The sequence below is a fragment of the Gavialis gangeticus genome, unplaced genomic scaffold (genome assembly GCF_001723915.1).
Source record: "Gavialis gangeticus isolate Ggan-Ray unplaced genomic scaffold, GavGan_comp1, whole genome shotgun sequence".
Classification (NCBI taxonomy): domain Eukaryota; kingdom Metazoa; phylum Chordata; order Crocodylia; family Gavialidae; genus Gavialis; species Gavialis gangeticus.
The window spans coordinates 63,261,878-63,274,504 of NW_017728993.1; the positions used below are offsets into that span (position 1 = coordinate 63,261,878).

General features: G+C 46.1%; 1 protein-coding gene across 1 annotated transcript in view; it reads left to right on the top strand.

Moving 5' to 3' along the window:
- Positions 1 to 12,627, top strand: part of TNR (tenascin R) — a 104,023-nt gene that overhangs the window by 73,255 nt on the left and 18,141 nt on the right. Inside the window, exons 8-15 of the mRNA XM_019501838.1 lie at positions 3,821 to 3,910; positions 4,373 to 4,636; positions 4,992 to 5,261; positions 6,658 to 6,777; positions 9,339 to 9,482; positions 10,282 to 10,401; positions 11,443 to 11,586; positions 12,201 to 12,331. Coding sequence (XP_019357383.1) covers positions 3,821 to 3,910; positions 4,373 to 4,636; positions 4,992 to 5,261; positions 6,658 to 6,777; positions 9,339 to 9,482; positions 10,282 to 10,401; positions 11,443 to 11,586; positions 12,201 to 12,331 — 1,283 coding nt within the window. The remainder of the gene's footprint in view (positions 1 to 3,820; positions 3,911 to 4,372; positions 4,637 to 4,991; positions 5,262 to 6,657; positions 6,778 to 9,338; positions 9,483 to 10,281; positions 10,402 to 11,442; positions 11,587 to 12,200; positions 12,332 to 12,627) is intronic.

Consider the following 12,627-nt stretch of genomic DNA (forward strand, 5'->3'; position numbering starts at 1 on the left):
AGTTGGCAGGTTTTGTGTTTTGGGCTGTAGGAAGTTGGCTTCAGTTCTGGTGATGAGGTTAGGTGCTTGTTTGAATGTACAAACAGTAACTCATGGACTCAATATACACAGTGGAGCTCTGCCACACTGCGACCAGCCGGACATCTGACATCCCAGGCACTTCTGCACTTTCACCTGTAATGCATAGACATGACAGGAGTTATGCTTTCAGGAATTTGGGGTTCAGTTCCCCCCAAACTCCTGCACTGATCTTCTTGAAACTTGGCAGGCTTTGTGGCCTCACCAGGGGCTACCACCCTTGCAGTTTTCAGCCCCCTGTATTGTAACACATCGACTTGACAGGAGCTTTGCTTTCAAGGATTTGGGGTGCAGTTCCCCCAAAACCCCTGCACCAGTCTTCTTGAATCTTGGCAGGCTTCATGCGCTTAGCAGAGGCTACCACCCCTGCAAGTTTCATACAAATCATACAAAAAACAACAATATAGATCTTCCATTGATTCCCCATTATACCCTATGGTTGGATCTCCGAGGCGGCTCCAAAGCTTTGGAGCCGCTTCAGCCGGATCGAGGCGGAAACCCAGTCCGGAGCTCTGGATCAGATCACAGCCACCTGAAGCGGCCAGATCCGAAGCCGGATTGGATCACTGCCGACTCGCACAGTCCTACCACCCATCTGACTGTGTAGGAATCAATGTTGCAGTCGCCTAGTTTTTTTATGAGCATTGGGTAAGAAACCATGTCAAAGGCCTTCTTGAAGTCCAGGTAGACACCATCCATCTTCGCGCCCACATCCAAGGACTTTGTGACCTGGTCATAAAAGGAAACAAGGTTAGTCAGGCAGGATCTGCCCGTAATGAACCCATGTTGGTTGACCCTGAGCATCACCTCCCATGCTGGGCCCCCACAGATGTGTTCGTTGATAATTTTCCCAAAGGTCTTCCCAAGGACCGAGGTGAGACTAACTGGCCTTTAGTTACCCGGGTCCTCCTTTCTCCCCTTCTTGTAAATGGGAACCACTCTGGCCCTCTTCCAGTCCTCTGGGACTTCCACTGAGAGCAAGACTTGTGCTCCCTAGACAAGTATTAGGAACACTTCCCACCTTGAAGAGTTGACAAGGGAAATGGGCAAGGCAGGAAAAGGACTGGAAAGGGAAACAGAGGCACAAGAACTGATGTGACTTGCTAAGCTGCCCTTGGTCTCTAACTTCTAATTCAGTGCCTTGTCCTCAATGGGCTTGCCTATAGTGCCTCAGTGCCATGTCAATGGGCGTCACCATGAAAGCATGCCCCACCCACATGTACCAGATCATGGAGAAGAGGAGGCAGCATAGCAACCACCATACAGTGACCATGCTCAAGGCAGAAAACCTAAGAGCAGCTCTAGGCTCAGATTCAGTGCTGCTGTGAAGTGGCTACATCACCTTGCAAAAGTTGGTGCCTATGGAGCAGCTGCAAGTGAACCTCCTAGGCACAGTATCAAGGGGTATAGGCATATACTCAATCAAACTCCCTCTTCTGAAAATCTGGTCCTAGTGAAATGAGATACACATTTTCAGGAAAAGCTCCTGAGGTTTTATGTACTACAAAATGAAAACAGAGTGGGAATGAGAGGCTGTCCATGGGCAAGGCCCCTACACTCTACACCATCACATTTTGGCAGTGCCACTGCAGCAGAAATGAGTTTCATTTAGTTGATGTTTTTATAGTTTTTTCTACCTTGATGGAGGAAATCAATTACATGCAGGCAGGAGAGAAATAAACCCATCAGAAACCAAAGGAAAGTGACAGGCAAACCCATGAGATAGTCCACGTAGATTAAAAAAATGATCAGCATTCACTGCTGGGGAAATTAGCTAGATTAGTTAGGTTTTCATCTCTCTAGAGACAAAAAAAATTGCAGGATGTGCCTGCCATGGAAGTCCTGCTAGTTTCAGTGCTCAGAAAGATTGTCTTTTATTAATTCATGAGTATTTCACTCGCACTTCATAAATAAGAAACACAGATGATGATGTTAGATGTCAGATCATTTTGGTAACAAATAAAGGTGCTTTATCTTCTCCCTTTCCATTCAACACATATACACAGCTCATGCACATGAGCATGTGCATGCACACACACACTTGCACACACACACACATTCTCTGAATTTGTGCATCATTGTAGGTGACTACAATAAGTTTCAACAGCTGCTTAAAAAAACTGCCAGATCTGAGGTAGAATAATCCAAGTTTTCTACACAGAGATATGTACAGGTCTCCTAAAAGAGCCTGCTGCTGCAGCACAACCCATGGCATGCCTTACCTTGGGATTTGTTACCTAAGTTACTCAGTATTTGTAGTGTTTTGCATTTTCAAAGCACATTCTAAATTAACTGATGCTCACATCAACTCTGTGAAGTAGTAAAATATTATGGCCCCCATTTTATAGACAGGAGAACTGAGGCACAAGGTCAGATTTTCAAATTTAGCCATGCACCTTTCTACGTATATATATTAGTATGCACCAACATAATACATGCAAATCAGGTATTGCACATAACAGTAGCCAGCTCAACATCCACCTAGGCTGAGTGCATGTGCAGAATACTGATTTGCACTCATGTGTCAGGATTAGGTACGTGTTTAACAGAGGCATCCAAACGGAAACACATGCCAGACTTATGCCTAACTGAAAACAGTCTGTAATCTTAATATACACAGATTAAGGTGATTAAGGCCTGATTTCGCAGATAGGCTAAACACAACCACCCTACATGAAGTCAATGGAGCCTATAGGTGATAAGTATCTTTGCTAATACAACTCTAAGCACTTTCTATTGGACATATACAAAAAATTCTACACTAAGTGTGTTGCCCAAGGTTTCACATCAAATGTCATGATCAGAATTAGAATTCCCCACTTATGGCTCCCAACCTTCTAATCAGTCAGCCCAATCACCCTGTGCTTTAGGCTTGAAGCCTACCTTTTTGTATCATTGGTTAGCCTAACAAAATGAAGCCTGAGGGGGGCTATGATTGCTGGCTATAAATCCACTGGAGGGTAATCACCAGGGAGAAAAGCTATTTAACCTATGGGAAAAAACTGACACTAGTATAAATGTATATAATCTGGGCATGAGTAAGTTTAGGCTGAAAATGAGAAAAGTTCTTAACTGCCAGAGGAAAGTCTTTTGATTGGAGTCAGGGTACAAATGAGTTGTCATTTTTTAAGATGAAGCTGGATCAATTTATGACAGCATTTCTCTAACATGACTGCCTATGAGAAGAGGAAGGCCACTATTTCACTATGGCCAGCAATAAAATGATCACTACACTGTTCAGAGTATAGGCAGCAAGAAAGTGATCGGGAAGGCCCCTTCCTACCTGTTGTCTTTGTAGTTGCTGGGTCTTGTAGGACCAGTGATACTCATATGCTGAAGATGGCTTCCTCCAGTAGCTCTTCACATCAGCTCTTACAAAAAGAGTAGGGTCCTACACAATTTCTCTTGTGATATCCCTGAGCCATTTCTCCTTTGAATCATCTCAGAAAATGATGCCCTCAAAAGCAATTTGGCTCACCAAATACTTTTGTTTAAAATTGTTCTAAATAGCAACTTCATTGCCTAGATAACATAATGACCAGGCTATTTATAAACACCTAGACAAATGCAGCAGAGCATGGGGTTGTTAGTGCATAGAATATGCAGGAGAGTCAGGGAAGAGCCAAGGAAAAGCTGGTATGTGGTTAATCTCTATTTCTCTCTCTCTCTCTCTCTCTCTCTCTCACACACACACACACACACACACACGTATATAATCCTTGTCTCCTGTGTCTATTGCCAGATCTTGTGCCAGGAACAGAATACGGTGTTGGCATATCAGCTGTCATGGACAGTCAGCAGAGTGTGCCAGCCACCATGAACGCTAGAACTGGTGAGTTACATATTACAGGGGATCTCACACTTTTAACATGCAAAATAAAATGCATGGTATAGTGCTCACTGGGGTCAGTCTTACAGTACAGCTCTGCTAACAGCAAAATCTAGCTTTAGCCAGTTCAGTGAAAGGGGAAAAAAATAGTGCCTTGGTGCTTCCTGTACCATAGGATTCCACTAGCTAACCTATCAGCCTTCCTCAGAGTGCTTGGTCTTCTCATTACTTGAGACAAAGTACGAATTGGCTCCCCTCCTGGCAGTGTTCAGCCCATTCACACCAGAGACTCCCTTATTACACCAGGGCATGCCCAGCAAACATGCACCATCCAGCAGTGCTCCTTTGCTGGTTCATTTTGCCCCTTGCACTCAACTGCATGTAATTCTAATACACTGAAATCACACTTCTGCAAGCCCTGTGGCCCAAAGCCACAATTCAACTGCTAACCTTTTCCCCACACAGAACTTGACAGTCCTCGTGACCTCATTGTGACAGCCTCCACGGAAACATCTGTCTCCCTGGTCTGGACCAAAACCAAAGGGCCCATCGATCACTACCGCATTACCTTTACTCCAGCCTCAGGGATGGCCTCTGAGGTGACGGTACCCAAAGACAAATCTGAGCTCACTCTGTCAGACCTGGAGCCTGGAATGGAGTATACCATTTCCATCATCGCAGAGAGGGGCCGTCAGCAGAGCCTAGAGTCCACAGTGGATGCATTCACAGGTACTGAAGGCAAAACTCAGCTTGAGCCAATGTACAAGGTATTAGCACCTCTCTCAACATCCCATCTGGTGCTTCAAAATCCCAGTGTTCCCAGCTGGTACGGTTCCAAAGAAAACCCTGAAAATGTAAAGTAAGCACAAGTATTAATACGTTATGATACCATTATGACACTCAGTAACCTTGCAAAAGCAAAATGTGCTACAACTTGTAACTATGTTACAGTCTGAAACACTCTCCTTGCAGGAGAATTATATCTTTTAAAATTAATGTTCTAGGATAGATGTCTATTCTCCCCTCCCAGTGTCTAACCCCTCCCAGTGACAGGCTTACAAGTAATTCCTCTCTTTGTCTACAGGTTTCCGACCCATCACACAGCTACATTTCTCTCATGTGACTTCTTCCAATGTGAACATCACCTGGAGCGATCCCTCCCCTCCCGCAGACAGGCTTATCCTAAACTACAACCCCAGAGACAAAGAGAAGGAGACCAAGCAGGTCACGCTAGATGGAACCAAGAGACATGCCACCTTGTCTGGACTGCAGCCATCCACAGAGTACATCGTGTCACTAGTTGCTGTGCATGGCATGGTCAGCTCTGAGCCCATAATGGGCTCCATCACAACAGGTGAAGTCAGCAGTTCTCTGATGGGGTTTAATGTGCATGCCTCAGGATGAAATGTTTGGCATGGTAATTACTACAACTACACCACCTCACCCCCTTGGATCTGGCCTTGCTACACAGCACCAGCCCTACTAAGCAATACTTTGAAGGGTTGAGGCTACCAGTCTTTCCTGTAGGACAGTCTCCATGGCTGAATTATGCTATGCATGCTTCCCTTGGGAAGGGTGCATCATGCAAGTCATGTAGTTTCTCCAAACTTATGGTCTGTTTGGCCTCCATAACTCCTATGGCCAAAATATAGCCTTACGCAGACATAATCTCTAAAGTCAGAGCTAATGCACTGTGCGTTGGCCCAAGCTGAGTTTGCCCTTCAGTACCTGTGAATACATCCACTGTGGACTCCAGGCTCTGCTGACAGCCCCAAGATATATAGAGCTGGCAGTGGAGACACCTGGCTTAAAGCTGGCTTCCAATGTTGGAACTAACAGTACAATTTATCTTTACACACACACAAAATGCTGTCCCAGTGACTAATAATTTTAAAGGAATTACTCATTTTGGGATCTAGTCCATGAGATCAATAGGCAGCCCATTCATCTCAGGATTCCAATTCAACCTCCCCCAGAGCCAGACAGTCCATCTCAGGGGCTTCCAGTACTCATAGAATTTCATATTGTTTTAGTTTTGGGTTTGTTTCGATGTGGTGTCAGAATCTAAAATAATGCAAAGAGACTGAATATTTATCTTCCCTTAATCCTAGAATCTCAGCTCAGCCAAAAAACAAATTTATTTAGCTTGTGTTCAGAGATCCATTAAAGCCTTCCAGCTTCAGAAAAAGCAGCCACAACAGATGCATTATGGGTTTAGAGAGACAGGATCTATAGAAAAGAGAGACTTACATTGTTTGCATATAACTGTAGCCTGAGCCAAAGAGGAGCTGCTCCCCACACATTTGGAGTCAACATATACCACTCAGGATCCAGCTGCCAGCCCGGAAGGTAATGGGGGTCTTTCATTGATTTGTTCCAAGGAACTTAATTCCCCCAGTACCAGTTCAGAGCTCTGGAGGGGTTTGGCAGAAGAGAGGCAAAGCAGACTTCTGCATTTTTTGCTCATCTTAGTTGTTTGAAGATCACCTCCCCCTGGTACTTCTTTTCACCAAGACATTTTTGCCTATGACTACTGTTCTTAGAACCTGCCCTTCCTTACAGAGGAGATGTCAAATAGATATGGTTTCTCTCTTGGGCAACTAGGGGCTGTGGTATGAAACAGTCTGGGCAGCAGTTATCAGATGTATCAGCAACTGGTTAGAAAGCATATTGCTAAGCCAGTAATAGATGCTCCATGCCTTGAAACTCATGTTTGTGTTCCTCTTTGTGCTCTGTCTGGTCTCCTGCAGGGATTGATCCTCCTAAGGACCTTGCTGTGGGCAATGTGACTGAGAACTCAATGACCATTTTCTGGGCCCCACCCATTGCAGCTTTTGACCATTACAGAATTTCCTACCAGTCTGCTCAAGGTAACCTTCCAGTCGGCTCTAAATTCTACTCCCAACTAGTCTGTGGCCTCTCCTGGTCTGCATCCAGCACACTCTGACCAGAGGGGACAGGCTGGGAAGAAGGGGGTGGGGCAAAGTTAGCTGCAGGAAGAATCCCGCACTTGGGAATCCCGCTGCAAACTTGCCAAGGGGATAGGAGGCTAAATGGTATCTCCCTACTCAGGTGGTGCTGGGAGAGTGGGTGGAGAATGCAGTGGAAAAGCTGTGGGAAAGAAAGATGGACAGATGACATGTGAGCTAGGGAGAGAAAGAAATGGATAACCTGTTTTGATGACATGGAAAAGCTGAGGAGTGAGTTGCAGACACTGTGGAGGGTGGGGCTAGGACACCAATTAACCTGGATAAACTGGATAAATGGTCTAAAAAAATTAATCAGACTGAATTCAAGATGGGCAAGTGCATGGCCTTGCATTTGGGGTGGAATAATTGCATACATATTTACAAACTGGGAAATGAATAGCCAAGTTGCAGTACTGTGGAAACAACCTGGGGGTTACAGTGGACTGTAAGCTGAATGTGAGCCAACACCAAGTATTAACAAGAGTAGCTCTTGCAAATTAAGGGAAATGATTCTTCCGATTCTTCCAATCTATTCAGCACTGGGGATCTCATCTGAAGTACTGTGTCCAGCTTTGTCCCTGTCCGTCCCCACCCCCTATCTCTACTTCAAGAAAGATGTGGGCAGATTTTAAAAAGTCCACAGACAAAATGAGTAGAGGCCTGGAAAGCATGATTTATGAGGAAAGCCTAAAGGAGATAAGGTTCCTTAGTCTAGAGAAGAGAAGTTTGAGGGGGAATTTCCTAGCGGTTTTCAAATACCTGAAGGGTCACCACAAAGAGGATGGCTTTTTCCTCTGTGGCTGTATGGGAGAGAACTAGGAGCAGCAGCTTCAAACTGCAGCAGAGGAAATTTAGGTTGGAGACTAGGAAGAACTTTCTATGAAAGTGGTTAAGCGTTGAAACAAGCTACCTAAAGGAATTGTGGCTACACCCAGGAAAGGCACAGATTGATTTCTGAGGCTGCACTGCCCTCTGATAGAGGGAATGATTTGATCTCCCATATCCTTTCTGTTGGCACACTTTAGTTACCAGCAACCCTGTGCAGAAGTCAGCCTGAGAAAAGAGTGAATCTAGCTCAGGGGTGGGAAAAATATGACCCACAGGCCAGATCCAACCAGCCAAGGGATTTTGTTCAACCGGTGGCAGGTCCCTCAGTCTTCCCAGCCCAGGCACAGGGGACAGCCCGGGCCATGGTGTGTGAGGCCAGTCCCACCACCCCTAGGCTTGCAGCAGATCTGGGGTGGCGCGACTCCAGACTTGCTTCCCACCAGCCCCAATGGCAGCAGCTCTTCCTGACTGCTGCTGCCATCAGACCCAGCCCCACTGCTGGGCACCGCAGCCTATCTGCTCCACACCCACCACCGGTGGCAGGACTCATGTGGGCAGGGTGCTCAGCCAGGCAGATGGGGTGGAACTGCAGGTGGGTGGAAAGTGGTGTTCAAGAGCAGGACAGACAGGCAAGGCTAGGATCATGGTGCAGGATTGCAAGGCAGTGACAGCGCGGGGCCAGGGCCGGGGCAGAGCCATGATCTGGTACCCGCACAGCCCTGCAACAGGCCTGCAGGGGTACGTGGGGAGTGGATCGCTGCTGTGGCCCAGGCCGTAGCCCCATGCTGTCACCACGGCAAGATCCTAGACCCAGCCCATGACACAGCTCCTTGTCTACTCTCAGCCCCATCCCATCCACCTGGCCACACATCCTGCCCAGGTGGGTCCTGGCTGGTCTCCTTGAGGACCCTGGGATCTTGGGCCGGTAATAGTGCAGGGTTGAGATCTGGGGCAAAGCTGCAATCCACTCCTTGTATGTCCCTGCCCATGGAGCCACACCCATCACAGGGAAATGCAGGCAGCAAATCATGGCTCTGCCCCAGGCTGCAGCCCCATGCTGTCACCACCCCTTGATCCCAGCCCTGCAGATGCCACTCCCCATCCCAGTCATCCTGCTCCCACATGCCACTCCCCATCCCAGCCATGCCCCATCCCAGCCATCCTGCTGAGCACAGAGCAGAACCACTTAGGGAGTTTTAGTGAGTTGCAGGGGGTTGCTGACCTGGCTCATGACAGCTCACCAAAACTCCCCATATGGCCCATGGGCCCTTATAATTGCCACTTGGAGGTGGGGAGGGAAGCAGTTCTGACATAAACTGAACCAGCCCTGAAGGGCAAGTTTAACCTACAGCAGCTTCTCCATAGATGTTTGTGGACTGCAAAGCAGCCCCAAATTCCCATAGTGCTCAACTTGGTGATGTCCATCAGGCCCTTATGTGCCTTCTATGCTGGGGCATGCAAAAGATACAAACAACCCTTTGTTGTCTGATTACATACCAAACGTCTCATCCCATTCATAGTCTGCACCAAAAGCCATTAGATCTCTAATCCCTACAATGCAACTTCTCAACTTCTGAAGTCTCTTAAGAGCAGGATGATTTGGGGAGAAATAACTCTTTGCTATTCTCCTGCAGGAAGAGAGGACACCACACCAATTGCCAAAGACATCACTGCATACACTCTCAGCCGCCTGCAGCCAGCTACTGAGTATGAGATTAATCTAAAAAGTGTGCGGGGCCGGGAAGAGAGTGAGCGTACCTCCATCAGCATGTACACAGGTAGGCAGAAATTCTCAAACCATGCTCACAGGAGGCTAGGGTGCCACAGGCTGCTATACAGTGCAGTTGTCCAGCAGTGTGGGTACAGCATTTGAAAGAAAATTTAAAAAATAAGTGTAAGTATGGGATAGAGGACTGCTGCTGATTCACAGGGTAACTCTGCTTCTTTTTGAGCATCATGGCCATGAAAGTATGGTATTCATGGGGCACATGATTAGTTTTGATGGGAAGAGCAGAGCTGCTTAGCCATTTTTTATCATTTCCACATACTGAAGGAGGATCATGATGTTGCTCAAGGTTGGGGCCAGTCTGATACAACTCAACAAGGCCTCCAAGTTTACCTCATACAGTCCTGGTGGGACCCAGATGGACCTTAAAACATGTCCAACTAAAACCCTAAGGAAGTCTGCATGCCCAGCTGTAGAGAGGAATGATGAATCCATATAGCAGACAAACCCTAATCAGAGCCAGGTTTTGGGTGGTGGTGCTGATAGGAAAGAATGTCATAGCACGAGCCAAGAGAGATACCACTAACCTCCAGAAACAGTCCCACTGGGAAAAAAGCACCGGCACACTGGGATGCATAGCCACACGCAGACAGGATAAGTATGTCTGGCAGGTAGAAATTTTTTATTTCTTCTACCCTACTGAGTTACCAACAGGAGCATCAAAAATCCCTTAATGCTCAAAAAAAATCCTTTCTAGAAGGGATGGTAAGGCTTGAAACCAAGTGCAGTGCCCCAGGATGGCTAACTCCTGTTCATGCTCTTCACCTAAAGAATTTATCCTTCCTTTGCAGCCATGGATAATCCACTGGGTCTGACCGCCACCAATGTCACACCAACAGAGGCTCTGCTGCAGTGGAACCCCCCTCTGTCTGAAGTAGAGAACTATGTCATTGTGCTAACACACTACACAGGTATGTGTCTGGGAGTGAGAGTTGATGTGGGTTTCCCTCAGCCATTAAGTGTCCAAGCTGGCAAGTCTTTAATTCCAACCAGCTAGACTCCATTAATCATGTCATGAATAAATTAATCAATGTGACCACCAAGGCAGCTGGTTTAAAAGGAATTCCATTTCACAGGAGATTAGGAGGTTGGCTTTTCTCTCTAAGTGGAAAGGAGCTGGAGCAGGGTGGCAGAGTTGAAGCTTACTATTTGCAACTTCTACCTGGTCCTGCTTAAATCACACCATGTTCATTTTCTCTATTACGTGGCAATGCTTGCAGCCTACTTCTTCCTGAAGGCACAGTCAACCCAACAGAGGTAACCTTAACACTTTAAGGATAGGGAGCATTCCTGCATTCCTGCTTTGAGAACCCAGGATCTTGAGACTGACCTTGAAAACTAAGCACCAGATGACCTCAAAGGTGTCCCACTTTACCAGAACTAGATGCTAGTATGCGGTAACCTCTACTGAGATGTACAGAACCCCAGTACTGAAAGGGCTTCAAATTATTTCACTACAGCCAGCAAAAAAGTGAGAGTTCCCTATACCAAATCAAATCTCTGTATAAAGCTGTGCAGAACTGTGAAGACACAGGTCAGCAGAAAATAGAGGCAGGTGGGTTCTAAATTAAAATCTTGTGCTGACCTGTTTTGTAACCTTGAATAACTCACTCACCTTCTTTGAGCCTATTTCCCCATCTATAAAATGGGAATTGTGATTCTTGTGCCTCTTTCTAAAAGGCTTTGGGACCCTTAGATGTACAGTGCTGTTGGCATGGCCTGTTTTTTGTTTTTAATGTGGGCAGAAAATTGGCCATTCTCATTCTTCTGTGATCCAAAAGAATAAGGAAATAAGTCACCCATACAGCAGAGACATGACAAAATGTTACCTGTTGTGCCCAGGCAGCCTGGAAAATAGGGCTTTGTTTTCAAGCGGGTCTTTCCTGGACACATTTTAATGGACCAACAAAGGGGCTCAATATTGAATTTAAAACCTCTCCATATGATTCCAGTGGCAGGGGAGACAATTCTAGTGGATGGGACAAACCAAGAATACCAGCTAACCAACCTGCTGCCCAGCACTACCTATACAGTCACCATGTATGCCACCAATGGCCCTCTCACCAGCAGGACCGTCAGCACCAACTTTACAACTTGTACGTATGGTAACTTCTCCCATTTCCCTCTAAGGGTTCTGAATGTGTTCCTTATCCTTTGCCTGAGGAACAGAAGCCAACTACGCCCTTGAGCAGCCTAAGATTCTCTTATGTGGCGATACAGATGTGTCAGGGACCTGTTGATGGTATGGTGATGGGCAGGGTATAAGAACCAGAATACAATAATGATATACATGAGCTGTCAGTTTCTGTAAGATGCCTTTCAACTTCCATCAATACTGCTTTGTGCTGCTTCCTTCAAATTAGATTTCCTAATGGTTTCAAGAGGAAACCTTTGATCAGATACCTTTCTTGCCTGCTGCTGTAAGGTTTCATCCTCAAAAATTACTTGGCAAATATGCATTTCAGAGCACACTTTAAAGGTACCTATAGAGAACACTTATCTGGTTCTCAGTACCTTGTAAGTGGAACACCAAAATGGGAGTGGGTGAGCTGGTCTGAAGATCAGAGGCAAGGATGGGCTTTTGGCTATAAGACAGGACTGGAAAAAACTGAATTCCTTGGGTCCACTCTTGCCAATGTAATTAGATGAGCTGGGACATAACAGTAAGCATGTAAGACTTGCACTTCTGGGCTCCTATCAATCTCTGCAGTTTTGGATCCTCCAACAAACCTGACAGCCAGTGAGGTCACCCGCCGGAGTGCCCTCCTTTCGTGGCAACCTCCCATGGCAGAGATTGAAAACTACATCATGACCTACAGATCAACTGATGGAAGCCGGAAGGTGAGTTTTCACAGATAGAGGGACTCATACCAAACATAAAAGATCACATGAGGAATGAACAGCAGGTAGGAATTAATATTTGAGAAGACCCAATTCAGTAGGGAAAAATCATGTTTCTTAGGGTTTTGCAAAAATACTAAGGCACAAGTTGGTCACAAGAAAGAGATGCCTTTCTCTGTAGGCAATAGTTGAAGAGGCCACAAACCAAGAAGTCAAAAAAAGAAAAAATGGAGATTGTAAAGAATAGAATCATATGTTTACAGGTCCAAATGGACAGGATACATCTGAAAGGCTTT